The sequence below is a fragment of the Python bivittatus genome, unplaced genomic scaffold, assembly GCF_059951505.1.
Source record: "Python bivittatus isolate LINGU-HERP-01145 unplaced genomic scaffold, Pbiv_v1 ctg000980_np1212, whole genome shotgun sequence".
In the NCBI taxonomy this organism is placed as follows: Eukaryota; Metazoa; Chordata; class Lepidosauria; order Squamata; family Pythonidae; genus Python; species Python bivittatus.
The window spans coordinates 19,710,939-19,731,197 of NW_028277125.1; the positions used below are offsets into that span (position 1 = coordinate 19,710,939).

Here is a 20,259-nt window from a genome sequence, read left to right on the forward strand (position 1 = left end):
TGGGCTGCAGAGAAAAGCAGCTCAAGAAGAGATAGCTTGTTTAAGCAATCTCTCTGCCCTGCAAAGGGGCAAAAAAAGAAAAAAAAAAGCATCAGGCACAGGATACCGTACAAGAGAAATTTATCTGAATGAGATGGTAGCAACCAGTGATTTTTGCTGAGCCTCTCTCTCCCTGTCACGTGTTCACTTAACAACCATTTTGCTTAATGACTGAGTCATCAGAATCAATTGCAGTCACTAAACGAGGGCTACCTGTATAAGGCCTAAGCAATTTAGGTTCATGATATTGACAGATCATTTTGCCTTAAAACACTCATTGATGGGAAGGTCTCCTGAGAAAGCAAAAGTGTTGTCTGGAAGTTATTTGAAGGTGTCATCTTATTCATGAATGTTCTCCTTCCTGAAATTTGTGAGGCACTTAAATGTTCAATATTATATATTTTCCCAGGCCTTTATATACAATTGCTATATGTATTCATTGGTTTTCTTTTCCTTCCCTTAAACTTTAAATTAAATTATTTTTATTGTTTAAACCTGCAGTATGTATTTTAGTTCTTGACTATAAGCCACTTTGAAGTTCGTTATAATGGGAAATGAAATACAAATAAATTAAATACATATTCAACATTTATCCAATCTACTAACCTCGTCTTCTGATGTTTCAACTATAACAGAGGATCCCATTCTACCCTTCATTACTTTTCCTCCACCACCAGTCATTGTTCCTATGGAAGTATTAAGAAACAGTCAGAAATGCTAAGTTTATATATACATTCCATTTTGTTTGTTTTTGTATTTTAAAAGTACCTGATTGTTCTATAAGTTGTCCTTGCAACGTTATGACTCTCCATCTGTTACCTTTTCCAAATGCTACTCTGGTGGCCTGATCCAAGTTATTGGCTACCAGAGTATCACGTAATGCAAAGTAAAAGGCGTGGCGAACCTTCTCATCTTTCACTTTCACCATGTCAAACAGACGCGGGATGTTTTCAGGAGTCTGAATTTTTCCCATACTTTTTTCCCATACTGCCATCTGGAGGAGGATGAAAACCATCACAAAAGCAATAGATTCTTTTAAAAATTACATAAGCATTTCACATAGACATCTACAGTTCAATGTTGTGTGGATTTTTACTGGCATCTTAATGATACTAGAAAACATTTTTCAGTCCTTTCTTAAATGGAATCTTAATGTATATTTTCAACAGGAATGGGCAACCTGTAGCACCCCAGCATCCAGAGAGCATACCACCAAAATTTCTTAGCAAAATGACATTTTGGCTTATAAGTTTTGCCCAACTTTTCTGGGTGCCAGGCATTTTTAATGGTTGGGGTACAAGCAGAGAGCTGCTAAAATTAGTTGACATATAGCTTTCTTAAACCCACGTAATTGTGGGGAGGAGGGACAATTTTGGTTGTCTTACATCCAGTGATATCTGAATAGCCTCATGGCTAAACCTGTCATCTCTGATGTCTCAAATGATTTACAGGAAAATCCACTGTGGTTTACCCCCAAGGAAATGTGTTTAAGATTTCATGCAAAGGCCATACTGATTCAGAATTCTGTAAGTTGGGGCTACAACACATCTGGAAAACATCAGGTTAGGGAAAGCTTAGATACTAAATTACTATCAGTCTCATTTCAATCTTTTATTTAACTATAGTTTTGAGCTAAAAATATACAAAATAATATTTGTAGCAATTAATAATTGCTGATACAAGTATATAAATATACTATCATAAATTGCTAATTACACTAAGAAACTGGCTATTCTAGCAATATTAAGAACATAATCTGAATAAAATCTGCAGTTAAAGCATCTAAAAAAAGCTAATCAGATTGTATCTGTAGAAGTAGCCCACAAAAACTTTGAAGCCACATTGTTTGTAACTGAAGCACTACAAAATAAAGTTGTCATATATTCCAAAATAAGTAGGAATTATGAATTAAAAACATATAACACAAATGAATGTGAATGATCTCAAGCCAAATCACTTTACAAAAATTATTAAAAAACATTCATTAAAATATTTAGGGTTCCACCATAATCAAGGAAGCATAAATTTATCTAATCCTTGGAAGACATAAACCTTGAGTTAAATAGTTACAAGTTACCAAAAATCCTAGAACATCTAAAAAATATCTATAAATTCTTGTGTAGGGCACACCTAGCTTCCCATATTTCAAAACTCACCACCAAATATACAAATCTCATTATAAAGAAAGATAAACATGATGAAGCTAGCATAAACAAAAGCTACGAGCAGCAGAAAATACAGCTACTATTTTGAGAGGTACTGTAGCTTTTTAAGTGATACTTCCTTTTATTTATTAATCAAATTATATAGAGCTGAAATCTCCAAGGTCTCCTGATGATTTACAACAGCAAACAATAATTCTAAAACTTAAAATATCCACAGTAATAACAACATGACATACTAAAATAATTTCACTCAGATTAAAATGGAGCAACTAACAATAAACATAAACAATAAACACAGGTAGCATCATTACAACTTAGTCCCAAAATGCCTCAGAGAGCTCTGTTTTAACCAACTTCTGGAAGGCTACTCTGGAACACTAAAGAGGGGCCTAATCTAACTTTTAGTGAGAAGCTGTTCTAAAGAACAGGTGCCATTTCAGAAAAGTATCTCTGAGCCTCAGCTCCCTTGTTACTTCACAAGTGAGGAACTACCAACACTTTTCCTGGGATGAACATATCATACTGGACATGTTGATTCTGTCTGGAGAAGATAGTCTTACAGATATCTAGGCATCCTACCACACAGAGCTATATATGTTAAAACCAGAATTTGGAATTGCACACAGAAAAAAATTGGGAGCCAATGCAGGCCTGCAGTACTGGAGTAATATGCTAATGGTGCTAAACACCAGACATGTTGACTATTGTATTTTAACCACCAGTCGCATATAGAGTACACTGTATTATTCCAAGTAAGCAGTGATGAATATATCAATCACTGTTGGGAGATCCTCCTGTTCTAAGTAAGGCCACAACTGGCCCATCACCCAAAGCTTAGCACGGCCCTACTGGCCACTGCCTGTACCTTCTCATCTAGCAGTAGCCATGAGTCCAGAAATGTCCCCAAGCCACAGACCTTCTTCCTCAGAGGTAGTGTCTTCCCATCCAAGAAACAACACTGGAGATAACAGAAAACCACAAAGAACAAAGAGCAACTCTGTGTTGCTTGGGTTCAATGTTAGCCTATTTTGTTCCATCCAGATTCCAAAAAGCTCCAAACACCAAGACAAGACTGATGAATTTCCAGGTGGCAATGTACAACTAGGTATGCCTGCATATTAATGATATTGTAACAGATGAACGATTCTCCAGTGGTTTCATATAAATATAAAAGAGCAGCATGGAGAGAACCAAAACGTGAGGCAGTCCACACCAGACTTTAAATTACCTCTTAAATTAACCTCTCCTCCCATACAACCACAACCCACAGAACCACTCAATAAGAAAGGAACAATCCACTGTAAACAGTACCTCCAATCCCCAACCTTTGCAGATGGTCCAGGATACTGTCAAGCCCAACTCAGGAAACAAGAATCACTTGAATTTCTGGAAATATCTACATTTTTGGCTGCATAATGTAACAGAATCTTGAAAGCTCCTGAATTAAGGATTCTTTTCTATATTGGTCCACTTCCCTCCCAGAACCATTTTGTTTCTTCCTCTGTGATACCAAAATCTGTTAGACATTCCATCAGAGACACCATGGTTGATGGTACTAAAATATCTAATACGCTCAGGCAGGCGCACCACATACCATTCCGGAACTGATAAACGTCCAGCAGACCAACCAATGCCATCTCTGTTCCACAGCCAGATCTGAACCCTGACTGAAAAGGATCCAGTTAATCTAGTTTTGTTTTAGGGTACTCTGCAGCTGACTCCATGCCAATCTTCCGACAACCTCAAAAAGAGGATATTGGAGATAGGGCAATAATTGTCAAGTATAGCCAGAGAGGGCCTGTTGAAAAGTGTAGTGAGTGAAGAAGATGGGCTTGAAGGACAGAGGGAAGATCCACTACCAAAGCAATAATCAGATAAACAAGACTTGAATCCAGGCCAAGAAAGTGGCTTATGAAACCATCTCAGGCAGCCGGTCCCCACATTTAATTCTCATGAAAATAAAAGAGGGAGTAAGGAAAGCACATTGAGGCTTGCAAGAGTGCTGTCAGCCCTATAAGATAAACTAGACTAAGAAACAGACACTGTGCAGACCTAAAACTGCACAGACCTAAAACTACTTTTATTAAAACAGTGATAACAGAATCTTGGATGGTTCAGATTTGCTTATTTTTTAAAAAAACAAATATTCTGACCAGCTGCTAAAATACATGGGGACTCTATTAGAAGATTACACAAAATTATTGAAAACATGGGTAATTTTAATGGATACATCCTCATACATACATGAAAACAGTTCGTGTTAATTATAGGCTTAAAGGCAAAAAAATTCCTGAAGCAAGATGATAAAAATGACATAAAAATTATAGTTCCCATTATTTTATTTTATATTTTAAACATCAGGCATTGCAAAATAACACTAACTGAATATAGCTCTAATATAAAATCATTTTTCCAAATTATTGGAAAAATTAGAATTTTTCAAATTAGAAAAAAAAACCCTACTCATTACAACAAATTAGAACAAATTAAAAACACACAAACCTTATCAAGAGCTATAAATGTTGCTACTCCTATGTTTTGCTTCTTTAAGAAATTAACACATTCTTGAGCTGTATCAATGGTATCAACAACTATGTGATCTAATGCTCCACATGATGATGATACCGCAACATCATATTTTTCATCTATAGCTCCCAAATCACCCTGTTGGCAAAAAAGCAAGTATTTAGCATTCAGGTAGGAAACAGAAGTTACTAAGCATATATATTAGCATAACAATCCCACATTTTTCAAAAAAACCACACTTCACTTTCACTAAGAGAAATTATTAATGCAATCAGTTTCTTTGTTCTAAACTCCATCATTAAAATGGGAAGCGTGGAGATAGTAGATAGAGTCCAAAGAATTAGATGCATTTAATTCAAATAAATTAATTGAAGTTTTGTAAGCATTGTCAGTCATAGCACTTTGTTGACTGTAGCAGATCTTGAAAAAGCTAAACACGATTAGGCTTAGTACTTGGATGAGAGACCACCTGGAAAAATCAAGACAGTATGCTAGGATGAGAACTTAAAAAAAACAAATAAATCCAGAAGATGGCGATAGCAACTCTCTTCCATATTGCTCTCAGGAAAACATTTAGATGTCATGAATCATCAGGAATATAACTCAACTCGAGGAAACCATTATCTCATGCACAATTAATTCTGCAGCAGGTATGAACAAAATCTCCTGAAGCTTAAAGATCTTTGAGTCAATATTTGAATCTTCTTCAACATCAAAGGAATGCACCACTTTGTGTACATGCATGGGTGCATGCATAAGGATGTAGATAAATGCAGCCTGATTTTAAATGAACATGCAGGATAATGTTGCTGCCAAGTACTATAATGATTTAAGACCTGAATTTTATGTGAGATATTAATAATGGATCAATCACCGAACATCTTCATAGATTCCTTAATGAAAATTATAATTTAAATATTTTCAAAACACTAATAAAATCAAGAGAGTAGAATACTAGTTTACGGTAGCATAGCAACAAAAAACTTTGGTGTATATGACCAAAGAGCTAGATTTAAAATGAAAAGACTAATGTTATGCTTTTCCTTTCCTTTTGCTTTCTGTAAAAAATGCTTGGAAATCTGGCTTACCTTTGAAGCAGAATTTACTTATAACATTTTTATATATACTTTTAGTTTTTAACTAACATATCGTTTACATTTTCTAGCTTTTTATAATTCTTTTTAGATTTTCACTATATATGTTTGATCCCTTATACTTCTTTTTAATGACTGTACCCTAGTTTATGCTGGTCTATGACAGTAATACAGATATGATTTGATTTATTTATAATGTTATAAGCTTTTTGTTCATTTAGTAATATTTTACCTTAGCAAGAAGATTCTTTAGTCTCCTGGGCATGACCAAAATTAAGCTTCATCATAAGTTAGCAGCCATTTCCCGCTAACACATGTTTTCTCAATGACTATAGTTCTCTAAATTACAGTTCAGAAGAGTAAGGAGGGGAAAATGACAAAATAGTAAAAAACAAAACAACTTACGAGTCTTCCATATATTCCAGAAATATTTCCAGATTTCTTCTGCTGAATTAAAGCTTCAAGAACTTTTCCTCGGCTTTTATTTATTGCCAATGAACTTTTTGCTTCTTCTACTTTCTGACGTAGGTCTCCTATGTAGTATTTTATTTCTGCTTCCTCTTTTACAAGTTTATCCAACTCATGTTCTTTCTTAAAAGAAAGAAAGCAACATTATTTTATTTTTAAAATTCTACAAGTAGTTTAATGAACTTAACCTTTGGAGTCACTTAAGAATGGAAACATTTATATTAGACATTGTCAGAAAGTATTTTTTATAATGAAAATCTATATTAGACATTGTCAGAAAGTATTTTTTATAATGAAAATCTATATTAGACATTGTCAGAAAGAATTTTTTATAATGAAAATCTCTTATACAGCCAATACATGTCTGTACTCACAACTACAATCAATGTCTGTACTCACGACTACTTAAAAAAGTGGGAATTCTACTGAAAACTAATTGTATACCTATTTGGATAAGATATGGAGGGCACAAGTCCCCACAAGGGGGAGGCAAATGATGATACATGCATCACATCATACAAATGCCATGACTTAGGTATTTGTCTTGGGCATCAGTATGGAAGTATGTAAGTGTGGTATTTGTGTTATGAGATCACTGCATACATATCATCTTGGGATCATCATGACTTGCTCCAGATATCAATGCCATGGGCAATAATTTTTCATTAGATTAAAATTATGCTACTCCTGGTTCACATATGTGGCTGTTTCATAACTTCAACCCAATTTCTCACACACACACCCCAATGCAACTACTGGAAACTTTTGAGAACTCATAACATTTTATTTATGATTCTACAAATATATTGGGCAAAAGATATATCAAGTACTGTCTAATAATACATCTGAACTTTGAAACAAATGACACCTATCTTTCATTAGGATGTCAATAAAATCATTTTCTGCTGTGCTCATTTATTTATTTAATTTTGTCAAATTTACGTGGCCGCCCATCTCACCTGAAGTGACTCCAGGTGGCGTAGAATAAAACCAGGAATTAAAACATTTTACAAATCCATTACAACAGTAAGAATAGATAAAGCAAGACCATGAGTAGGAAGATGTTACATACAGTACAACCAATGTGCAGGCTCCCTATTACCAGGGGATCCTCAGGTTTGCTGAAAAAAACATGTTTTGAGGACTTTTCTTTCTGATACTTTCCTTTCATTTTGGGGGTTTTCCTTTCTTATACTTTCTTAAGTGTATTTATGGTAATCTTCTGGAAATCGTGGAGTTGGAGCATTTTGCAATTATCTAAATGGATGAAATCTACAGTAAAATAGTTAGATTATATGTATGCGTGTAAAAACACAAATTAGAACCCAAGATTTACCATGAAAGTCCTTCTACTGTGGAAACAGGAAAACCAACAGCAGCAGGATCAATACTTAATCCATTTTTCTATGGGAGAAAAAGCCTGTGCCAAGTTTTGGAATGATGAATTTAGGTTCTTAAGAGCATACACTATAGAAAAGCAGGGAAAAGAAACCTATATAAAGCAACAGTGGTTAAAAGAAGAGGAATAAACTTTGTAAATGTCCACTGCAGTAGCTTAACCATTTTTTGTGCAGGAAAAGAGGGGAGATGTCCCGTGTCCACTGTGGAAAAAGGATATTCATGGTAAGTCTGATGTCCTACTGTGGAGCAAAGTATTCAAGAATGAGATGTATCAGAACAGTCCCACTAGGGAGGCTGGTAACTTAGAAAGTTCCTAACATTTGAAAGAAAGAACTTTCTGTAACACCCACGGAAGAAATTTCTAGTGTTTAACATGGATCTGCTGGCAATACTCAACTGAGAAAGCTTTAAGCATAAGTGGTAAATTGCTTAACAAAATGTACTCCTTTTCAAGAGTGCCACTATCAGAGAGCATTTAACTTGAGGAGGAGTGGTAAACACCTCTGGGATCTGTTTGCTAAGATGTACTGAAGGGAGCCTAGAACCTTCTGAAGTTGTCATATGTGCATCCTCATCCATGCACACTAGGTTTTGTGTGGTATGTTAGGGATAGCATTACAAAAACAGTTGTGGTCAGGACCCATTTCGGGGAGGGGAGTTCAGGAGTCTTAAGGGATGAAATGGATGCCCTTAACCACTTGCAACATTAGCATACCCATTTTGTTCCTTAAAACCCTGCACCCTATTTTGTTCTAAAAGGTCCCAAATGTTTGTCCCTACTCATTCTGTGGGGCTGTGAGAACCACAAAAGAAATGCTGTAGTTTTTGTACTCCTATTCTATGGCCTCCAGGACAGCTAGTTTCTCGGTGGGTCCTGGGTGATGAGATGACATGTTTATAATGTAACCTGAACTTATGCTACAGCTTTGATCACTACTTGCAAAATCCACATGCCTGTAGTTATTTGAGTCCATAGATGTACAAAATCTACCAATCTTCCATCCACTACAGAGAAGAAATTGTCATTGCTGTTTGCATCACTCCTTTGGGTACTACGGAAGGGCATCCTTGGATTACGATTTATGTTTAGGTTAGGAACACTGCCATGGCCAAAACACACAAACTCCCTTATAATCTGGGTTCCTATTCTGACTGCCATAGTGCTGAAAGGACTGTGTAGGATAGGGGACATGCTAGTTAACAGTAAGCCTTTCTTTTTGTCCTTGTCACTGATCTAAGGCTTTTCCAAATATTCCACCCTTGAATATTAGGTCTGAACATTATAACTAATTCTGATTCAGAATCCATATTCCTGTTCTGTAGTCACAACTGCCTTCAAATGTAAACACTTGCATCCATGGCTCTTGCAGAGAACTATATGGTAGCTAAGTTAGCAACTGGCACGAATGCTACTATCTTTCCTAATTCATTCACACTGTCATAATTCTTCTTCCTCTAATGGAATGAGCTTTACTAGTTACTTAGACCATAGTATGGAAGCTCTGGAAAGAATGGATGTCACTGTAGCTGCCTATAAACAGTCACTGCTAATGCCTCAATTTTCCTGTCCTCAGGGTTTTTGGCATCTTCCCCATTCTTGTTTACTATTATCCCAGAAGCCAATGCAGCTGCTGAGCTGTCCACTAGAACAGCACTTCTTGGTGGAAAAAGTTTTACAGCATTGGCTGTTTGATCCTCATTTTGTCCATTCTGAGGCCAAGACTGTTAAAACCTTACAGAAAAGGAAGCTTGTGGCACAACTGGAAGTAAACAAAAACCTTCTACTAGGTGCATTTGGGGATCTGAGGATTCAGCTGGATTTGAGCCCTTTATTTTACTCCATTACTGGCGAAAAATAATAGAGAATATGTAGGGAAGCAAGCTTAATTCTAATAGTTATAATGTATAGACAGGAAATATATAATAGCAGCATTTCTTCACTGGGGAATTGAAGTTGATACTAGGGATATAGAAGACAAGAGTAGCTTTGTGGACCAATAAATCTAGGGTACTGGGGAAACTGGTGAAACTTGTTATGGCTGACCAAAATCAGACCCAGAAATATGTGAAATGTCTTATAATCAGAGATGCAGTTAAGCAAAGGTGAAACCATATTAAGCAGCATCCCCCACAGAGCTAGTAGTTCGAAGCAATGATGACAACAACAACAACAGTCATGTCTCTCTCTAAAATACAGCAGCAGAATAAGAAAACCACCCTGATTGTTGTGGCTGGGTTAATATGTGAAAGTGTATGATAAGGATAGGACCACAAACTCAGAGAAGCTGCCTGAATGTACATTGTGCATGCAGAATAACAAAGAGAACACCTGAAATAACTGAGGACAGGGTCATGGAAGACAAACAGGGAGATGAGTTCAAGCCTTCTTCTTCTGGAAAAGGCAAATAATTGTCAGTGGATGCCAGGGTCACTCACCAAATAAGTCAAAGAAAGAAGTATGAAACATGGGCAGAAAAACAAAGAATGGTTTCAATCAGTGATTGGTGGGATGTTAGTGTTATGATATGTGGGTCAAAATTTACAATCAGGCATGTATGATCAGGTATATTTCTGAAAAATTATCTTTAATTCAGGACAACATGTACCTGTTCCTAAGTGAATCAACAAATGAAACTGACACAGGACCCTTTAACTTTTGTTCAGAGTAGACCTAAAGATTAATTCAGTTTATCAGATTCAGTTGAGCTTCAGGGCCACTTTCAACTTTATTCTTTATGCAGAATAGAGTTGCTATCCTATGCACCCTGAGACAGTATCTCAAACATTTCAGACTTTGTCAGATTTCTCCTTCTGAGAACAGACAAAAGTATCCAGTCTCAAGACCTAAAATCCAAATGTGAGAACCTGTCATCATTCTTGAGGCTAATTCTTTCCAACATCAGAAACTCTGACATCAAGGGAAAAATGAATCATGATGGACGCATGGGAGTAAGCACTGTAAAATGTACAGCCCTCATATTTCTCCAGTATATCCCCAAATCATAATATCTTTATGTCTTAAACTATTCAGAACCAAAAGGTTTTGGGAAACTACTGACAATAAAACACATGGCAAAATTCTTATACAATGATTTTTCATAGTATATAGATTACATATATATTGTCTTGGTTATGATAACTTAAAAATAAAAAAATCTATTAAACTAAAAAAACTACAATGGGAGGGACGTATATTAAAACCATTTTGCAGCTCCCAAAGAAATGACCATACATGAAAAGAAAGAAAAATGTTATGTATAAGAATATGCTCTGCAAAGTTTAAAGTGCCCATTTTATCTCTTGAAAGCCACCAACTTGACCAAAAATGGGCCCAGGTTTGGTATTTTCCACTCCCACAAGATCATCACATCACCGACCACATTCCTAAAACCTTAAAAGACAACATATGTTTTTAAGATATATGTTTTTAAAGTACAATTCTTAATGTCAAAAAAACCACCCACCCCAGATTTCTAGCACACCACAAATAAAGTTATACATTTCAGAAATATAAAGATATTTGAATAAAGTCTGACCTCTCTTAGCTCATGCTCTGTTTGAGGTAATTTTGATTCCAATTCTTTGATAGCAGCTAACCTTTCCTTAAGTGTTCCTGAACCAGTCTGAAGAGCATCTTCTGTTGCTTTTAGCTGAGATACTGCAGTATTATGACCGCTAAGATACAGATCAAGTTCTGATTTGGCCATGTCAAAATTTGAACGTGCTTCATTAACTGTTTTGCTGAATTCCATGAGTTCTTTTTCTTTGTCCTGGGGAAGGAGCCAAAAACAAAAAAAAAAACCCAATCTGTTAGACTTTTCTTACTATAAAAGTTAATATATCAATACCAAATTTCAAGAACAATCTCCGCCAAATTGCATTCCATTAAGATATGAGTGTGCACAATGTTTTGAGATCAAAAAGGCTGTTTTGAATGTTCTAAGCAGATTCCAACATGGAGTCCTTGGGGTTCTCTGAGCTTGGCTGTTTTCTTGCAAATGTTTCGTTACCCGGCTAGGTAACATTTTCAGTACTAGAATGGAATGGGATTTGCTCTCTGTTTATATACAGTGGCATACCCTGCCACTGTTGGTGGGGATGTGGGTTTTGTTTTATTTTTTCCCTCTGGTAGTTCCTTAATTAGGCTGTTGTTTACTGCTGATTGCATGTCTGGTGATAATCTTGGTGTTAATCTCTGCTTATCTGAGTGATGATTGCTGGTGAGGAGGTATTCTGGTCTTTTGTTTTCCTTTTCATTGTCTCTTTTGAATAATGTGTAGATGTTGTTTATCTCTATGTGCCTATTGATGGCTGCCTTGTCTGAATACCAAGCTTCCAGGAATTCTCTTGCATTTTTGGATTTAGCTTGGTCTAAGATGCTGACAGTTTCCCAGTTGAAACTATGGTTAAGTCTGTCCATGTGTCCTGAGATTAAGGAGTTTTCATTGTGTCTTCTGACTGCTAGTTGGTGTTCATGGATGCGCTCTGCTAGCCTTCCATCTGTCTGTCCTACATAGTGGTTGTTGCAGTCCTTACACTGTATGTTGTAGATGACTCCTGTTTTGTCTTCTTGGGCTACTAGGTCTTTTGGTTTGCTTAAGATGTTTTGGAGGGCTTTAGTTGGTTTGTGTCACTGTATATAAACAGAGACCAAACCCCATTCCATTCTAGCACTGAAGATGTTACCTAGCCGGGTAATGAAACGTTTGCGAGAAAACAGCCAAGCTCAGAGAACCCCAAGTACTGCACAGTTCTTCCCTCAGCTACACATATTCTCTTCTATTAGATTCCAACATCTGGCAATTGATTTTTTTCAAATTCCTTTGCATGGTAAGTGCATTGGCCAATAAAGTACAATACACAAATATCATCCTTGCTGCCATTAGCTGAAACTAATTAGAGAAGACAAGGAATGAGGGACAGTCAAGCATACCAGAGTTTAAGCGCTATTTTGGATTATTTCATGGAAAGACACACACATTGGAGATTATAGGCACTGAGATTTACAGTGAGTCAACTCCTTCCCTCCCAGAAAAGGCTTCTATATCTCCTACATACCATTCTCCATAGTTAATTCTATATACTTTTAATTAGCTAAGCAGTGTAGAAACTGATTAAGAGGGGGAGAGGGGAAGTGGTCTCTTTTCTTATGCTTTGCATTTCCCTTAAGTTTTTACATCTCCAAACACAAAGCCTACATGGTTATTTGGGGGGAATTCAGTTAACATGTTTCAGTGCACAAGTGCTCAGGATACACTACTGTTCAACATGCACACATATTAAATAAGAAATGATGGTTTCTTTAGGAGTTGCCTTTAAAATCTTTTTTTCTTCCTCCTGCCAGAGGAGCTATGGGCCAGTGGTGATGATGGCCCAGTTAACAGAATGGAGGAGCACTGTGGAATGAGAACTTCCTCTGGCACAGGAGGTAAGGATCCTGATTGGCTCAATTTGTTCACATCTCCCAAATACCAACTCAGCAACAAAAAACCAAAAGGAAGAGCTATGTCCAACTGCTCCAGAACCTAAAGATCTTATGTTCCTGTGTTTATTGCAAATGGTAAGTAAAAAAAAAAAAAAACCCTACACAATTTTAGCTGTCTGCACAGAGCTTCACCATAGAATCATGTAACTATCAGTAGCAGTGATCAGTAGCAGCTTAATTAATGGCAAAGCACTAACTGGCTAACTGTATATAAGAATGACTGCTGCCTAAAGGGAAGTTTATTGTTGTTTCAAATCCTTTGCTATAGGAACCTAGACTTCATCTGTTGCTATACTGTATGTTATCCCTATGTTGTGATATTCATAGGCTATATTCAAGCAAAGCTGTTTCAAAAGTTTTCCCCAGTTACCTGTATGTGTATCTACATATACAGGTATCATTTAATAATCATTCAATCTCTGTCCTTACAAAAAACAGAATGTTTTTTAAAAAGAATCATATGTTGACTACATTAGTGCTGCAACACATTTCTAAGAAATATAATACAGTGTCATAGTAATCAAAATATGGACAATTGTACAATTGATTGCTGGGAAGCGACTGCTACTTGAACAGCTAAAAACAAAGAACAGTTCTTAATTTTTAATATACATTTTTTTCCTTACAGAGATGATAAAACTTATTATTTCCTTAATATATGCTGATGTTTCTAATGAAAATAGTTCAAAGCATCAGAAGTATTAATACAAACCTCTTTCTCTTTCTGCAGTCCTTGAGTTTCCTTTTTAAGACTGTCCATAACTTCTTTCAGTTTTTCTTCTGTCTTTTCCTTTTCTTTTTCTAGAACTTCTCTCTTAGCCGTTGCTCCAGTAATTGCAGATTCACTGCTAGCAGGTACAGTTCTGAAATCTTCTATCTATGAAAAGTCTAAAATTAACTTTTCAATGGAACAACCCCCCACTTTGTTTTTTAAAGAACTACAGATTCTTCAGAATCACCCAAACCGTTCTGGAAGATTAGGAGACACTCTGAAAATGTAAAGCATTATTGGGAGAATAAGTCCCTATATGTAAGTAGAAGCCGCTCACGTAGCATTAGATATCGCTCATTAGTTAGTTAGTCCTTGCTTAATGACCATTCATTTAGCGACCGTTTGAAGTTACAACGGCACTGAACGAAAGGACTTCTGACCCATACCTGAAGTTACAGTGACCTGAGCCCTTGGCCCTTACGACCAGTTGCCAAGCCCCCTGCGATCATGACTCCCATTTGCAATTTTTCCTACCGGCTTCCCCAGAAAGTCAACGGGGAGCCAGCAGGGAAGGTCGCAAGCCACTACCTCCTGCCGAGAGGACTCCCTCTCGTCTCTAGGGGCTGGTTGAAAAAGCTTAGTGATGGAAGTTACAGTCCCAGTTGTGGTCATTAGGTGAGGACTATCTTTATTTGTCTTTATTAAAATATATACATAGCATCCAAAGATTAGATGAACTTGTACATATGTTATAATTTATGCAGCTGGATTAGCAGCACAATATTCATGAACAAGAACTATACTATAATTCTTGCAGAATGCATCCTAAGGCAGACAGGCATTCTATCCTATTGTACTTCTTTCCCCAGCACATTTTATTGATAATAAATACAGGTACTCCTCAATTTACGACCAAAATTGCAACTGGAATTTCCATCACTAAGTGATGAGGTCATAAAGTGAGACACTACGCGACTGCATTGCTTAGCAATGGCAATCCTCCTTGCTGTCACTAAGTGAGGACCCACCCCAATCCAAGCCATTCTGGGCTTGCTCTTTCCCAGCCCCGAGTCTCAGTAAGATAAGGGACTGCCTCCAACTGCCCCGCCCACCTATCTCCCTCCCATCTCTACCCTTTTGCTGCTCCACACACTGCTTTGCGGGGCAGCACACAGTGCAATTACCGCACAGCTCTGAGGTTGGTTGCCACACTGCAGCTCAGGAGCTTCTTGCCATGCTGCAGGTCTGGGGCTGCAAAATGCCTTTGAGCCCTAGCGCAAGGTGCCCCAGCTGCCACTGGAAGCCTCAGCCACCCCAGCCCACCACAGCACCTGGGAAGCCCCAGCGAGCAATTGTCTGCCAAGCTGCCTTCTCTCCCAGTTCCCCACACCAACCTTTTGCCTTTTGCACCCAGCAGCCATGGCCAAAGCAGAAGCACCTCATTGCCTTTGCTGTCTCCTTTTTGGATCTAACTTCTCTGGCAAACATTTCCTACACATGGCTCCCCAGCCCAGTAGTGTGGCATAAATAAGAATGCTAGCCAACAGGGAAGGCCGGAAGTGGTTTTGCCCAATCAGAAAGCATTCAGAAAGCTGCGCTGCCTTCAGAAAACTTTGCTGCCTTCGGATAACCTTCAGAAAGACAGTGCAGCTTTCCAAATGCTGTGCTGTCTTCAGAAAGCTGCGCTGTCTTTTCAAAGGCTTTCCAAAGGCAGCATAGCCTTCAGACACCTGTGCTGTCTTTCTAAAGGCTTTCTGAATATAGCGCAGCTTTCCAAAGGCTCAGGGAGCAATGCATAGGAAAGGAAGGCTTGCTGGCATTTGCCGGAGGGGCTGAGGCTTCAGGGGCAAATGTGGATTTGTGCTGCGGCTCAGGGGCCTCTTGCAGCCCCAAGGCTGCAGGGCATCAAGAAGCCCTAGCCACAGCATGGCAAGCAGCCCCAGAGCCACGTGGTTCTGGGGCTGTTTACTGCCCTGGAGGGCAGGGTACAGGGCAGCCAAAAAGGCAGAGATGGGGGGGAGACAAGTGGGTGGGGGGAGTGGAAGCGCCCCTGTGGTCGTAAGGGCAGGCGGGCTGTCAACCGCCCAAATTCTGATCACGTGACCAAGGGGGTGCTGCAATGGCTGTAACTTTGGGGACCAGTCATAAGTCCATTATGTCAGCACTGTCGTAACTTCGAACGATCACTGAACAAATGGTTATAAGTCGAGGACTACCTGTACTTTACTCATTCAGAATCATATTACGCCATTAACAATTGGTTTTCCAGAAACAGTAACCAGTCTGAACTTTTTTAGTCACTTTGTCTGAAATGAAGATGTGTTCCTAAGTTTTTGTAGAAAGACCTACATGCATGCCCATATAAATATTTAAATAAATGTAAATATAAAACCTAACCAGGAAATGAACTATATAGAAGCCATAAGTGAAACCTCTTTTCAATACTACCTGCTGGGAGGGGATGTCTGTTAGTCAAAAATGCCTCTTAAACACAAAATGACATAAAAGTAATTGTGTCATTTCCATAATGACATCACACAAACATCATTTAATGACTTCATTTGAGTGATGTCATTGTGTAAATGATGCATGTCATTTTTATAACGTCATTACACAAATCACTGTGGAGATATGGTTCCAGTGCATGCAGTCCATTGCATTGAGATGAGGTTAATAGAGGTTTCATAGTAACTACAGGATATTGTTTCCCAAAGGAAATAAGCTGAACCAAGTATGAACACAGACAAAAATATTAAACTGTTCTTGGCCTATAATACAGAAGAGTCTTCTCTGGGAAATTGTCCAGATTTTGTAACTTCCTATTCCAGGAAGTTAGTTTGGCTTGGAGTTTTTTTTTTTAATCACTTTAATATATTTTTGCTAAAGTAGGTGTTTAATTTGACTACCTGGCCAATCTTTCAAAAACTGATATATAATTTACATCTATAGTTATATGACTACTACTTGGTTGCAAAATATGTTCATTGTTTAATATGAATAAACTCACATTAAACAATATGAGTTTACTTTCTTAGTGAGTAGTCACTACTCTTAGTGAGTAGTTTTGGTTACTATAAAGCAAAGAGATATAAACTGCAAATTAAAAATATGACTTTGTTGTATAAATTATTTAATTAAATAAAAAGTTGCTATATCTAGTATAACTCCAAAAATCATTTCCAGAAATAGAGGTAACGCAAGGATGGGAAAGCAAAAAATAAATAAAATAAACAAGTTTTACTTAAATGATTACTAGATACAACTCTGATTTTTACTGAGTTTATCTGGAGACTGAGTCATGGCAACTGGGCCTCTTTTCTTTTTGGTTAGAGACGTTTCGCTACTTGTCCAAGCAGCTTCTTCAGTCTAAAGAAGTTGGTTAGGGGGACCCCATACAAGTCTTCCAGGGTAGCTGTGTTTACTAGCATGATAGGCTCATTGAAGGGACAATTTTTTACTTTTATAGGGTCCCCCTAACCAACTTTTTTAGACTGAAGAAGCTGCTTGGACAAGTAGCAAAACATCTCTAACCAAAAAGAAAAGAAGTCCTGTAGCCATGACTTAACCTCCAGACAATTCCACCTGGATGACTGAGAATCTTCACAAACTTACTGAGTTTATATTATTTAGATTTTGGATATAATACTAAAATGTTATCAAATACTAAGGCTAACTCTATTATTAACAAATACGTACAGAATCAGCCTAAAATCATATGCCTACAGATAAATATGCCTTCTGAAAACTAAAGTGGAAAGGTGGGATGGAATAGCAAACTTTTAAAGGGAGATCTATCTTTTGTAGTCAGCACTGCACTAGGGATATGGGAGAAAAAGATAAATTCCCTGATTGAAGCAATTGGGATAGAACTGAACAAAGAGATAAGAGCATGAGAAAGAAAGGAATACAGCTATGATCAGAACACTATGGATTACGAAGCTCTTTCGTTCTGGGATCTAACTGCAGCAGGATTCATCTTCCTAGAAATAATTTCATATATTCACTATGAATTCCACACACTTTTAAACTAGACAGTATAGAGAGAATTCAATAGACCTCTTCCTCTTTGAAAAGCCATAATGAAGTTGCAGGTATACCTTTTCTTTATCCTTCTGAAGCTGCTTCTCTAGCTTTTTTGACTTGCTTTTTGCATGTTTTAGATTTTCCCTTATTTGAACATCCTCCAAATCCAGCTGTGTAAATTTAAGTTTATTTTCTTCTATGAATGCTGTGATTTTATTGAGTTTCCTAAAAAAAGGAAAACATCTTAACAACCTTTGTAATAGATTAAGAGCATAATCCAGGGATTCCTAAACTTTTTGCCATCACGCCGCCCTTTAATGTAAGCTTAATCTACACACCTCCCCTAAAAATCCAAATATCAAAATGAACACAAATGAACAAAGAAAACAATACAGCAGGTTGGAAAAGGTGGATTTATTGTAACAATGTAACTAAAATGTTCTTCACACCTCCCCTGAACTCTGCCTGCACCTCCCCAAGGGAGATACACCTCACAGTTTGGGGAACCCTGGCATAATCCAATGAATCTTATTTTCATCACTTTTACAAAAGATGAAAAAGTCATGCTTGTTACCCATAATGCATCAGTGATTAAAAGCAAAAAAGAGTAAGTGCAGCACTCCTTCAAATATTGCTAAATGCTTGCCAAATAATAGAACAATTAATGTTTACTTTTCTACTTCTTTCAGAGCCTCATTCTTATCTCTCATTTCATCTGCCAGTTTGCTGCTCTTCTCATTAACTTCTTTGGTGTCTTCATGTATTTTTCCTTTCTGTGCTTCCAGGTCATATATCCGCTTCTGTAATTCATAACTTTAAAAAAAAAAAAAAAGGAAGGAAGACATCTGATATTGCATAAAACTGATCTCATCTAAAACCACCTGACAGTAGCATACATATAAAAGATTTTTCCAGTACTAGTTATGAACATGTGAAGATAACCAAGATGAATCTTAAATTATGCTATTATTAATTTATTAGGAGTGTTTGTCATTTACTATTACCATCTCTGTGATGTCTAAGTGCCATATTAGAGATTTTTCAAGTTAAGTTATGCATCTCAAGGCAAGACTTAGACAAAACGCCTCATTTCCTCTAATCAGAAGATATACAAAGCTGATGCAGAATGGATGTCTTACAGGAAAATGGAGTAAAGTTCTTTTCTGTTTATGTTTTAGCTGCTTTGACATAAACAGAGTCAAGGCAAACCTAGTATCCTACATTAGAATTCATTGCTCAATGTAAAGAGATTAATTAAAAGCAACTCTAATTAAGCAACACAGATGAACCAAGAATGCTTGAAACTCTTTAATTACTTTAGGTCCTTTCAAATTAATTTACTGGAAAAATGCATCAGAACATACCTTTTGAATTTTTCAAATCCCCAATGAATACATATGCTATGCTACACCCCACTCTAGAGATTTTGTGCACGAACAAGAACATGCTGTTTCAATCCAAAAGCAATGGGGTAAATTTGGACTACACTAGTTGCAACTAAATTCCATTAATTTAAATGGAAAGTAATTTACTCATTTTTCCACACTATTTCAGCAAGTCGAAGTAAGCCCAAATCCTGATCTAACCCAATGTATCTACCTTGCATTTAGTCAAGTGCATTAAACACTATACATACTGTAACTAATTTCAAGAGAACCAATACATATGAGCTATGGGTCTTATCTACAATTATTTTTTTGAACTGATAGACAATCAATTAGTGCCGAAAGCATAAATAAAAACATATAGAGAAGTGTAATAATTACAAAAGTAAACCAACAAAAAATACCAATATTACACTAAGACATAACATCATCACTGGTATCTTTGTAGAATAGGAATAATACCATTTCTGTTAGAGATGTGCAAAGCTTTCCAATCTTGAAACAGCTGTTTTAGAAATTCTGACCTATTCTGAGCTCACAGTATAACAGGGTGTTTCATTCCACATTCTTTCTAGTGACCTGACAACTCACAGGATTTTTTTTTAAATACTTTCAAGCCATGGCGACTTAGAGAGATCAGCCAATAAACAGCAAACATTTGCTTTCCATACCTGTCACTAATAGTTACATTTAGGTAATACAGGTGAGGAAAAGTAACTTCAGCACATACTATTGCGTGCTTCATAGATACCTTTACTGTTTTTAAATCTGCTATAAGAATTCATTAGCTGTAATGTAAAGTTGCTATCTCAATGTATTGTGTGCATTGTGCTCTTTTTAAAGCAGGTTGTCAAATGCAAATCTGAACACTGTGCATTTGCATTGCAGAAAATGTTGCTACGCTATTGATATTTCAGGCTGATGAACTGAAAACTTGTCATTTATGCTGAGCTTTGCAGGC

General features: G+C 37.0%; 1 protein-coding gene across 2 annotated transcripts in view; it reads right to left on the reverse strand.

Moving 5' to 3' along the window:
* The window catches only part of SMC4 (structural maintenance of chromosomes 4), a 63,107-nt gene that overhangs the window by 26,980 nt on the left and 15,868 nt on the right, over nt 1–20,259 (reverse strand). For both annotated transcript variants that reach the window (XM_007429945.4, XM_025167783.2), the window contains exons 8-15: nt 18,586–18,726; nt 17,988–18,138; nt 13,891–14,055; nt 11,230–11,463; nt 6,230–6,415; nt 4,707–4,868; nt 808–1,033; nt 646–725 (exon numbers count right to left, since the gene is read on the reverse strand). In XM_007429945.4, coding sequence (XP_007430007.1) covers nt 646–725; nt 808–1,033; nt 4,707–4,868; nt 6,230–6,415; nt 11,230–11,463; nt 13,891–14,055; nt 17,988–18,138; nt 18,586–18,726 — 1,345 coding nt within the window. The remainder of the gene's footprint in view (nt 1–645; nt 726–807; nt 1,034–4,706; nt 4,869–6,229; nt 6,416–11,229; nt 11,464–13,890; nt 14,056–17,987; nt 18,139–18,585; nt 18,727–20,259) is intronic.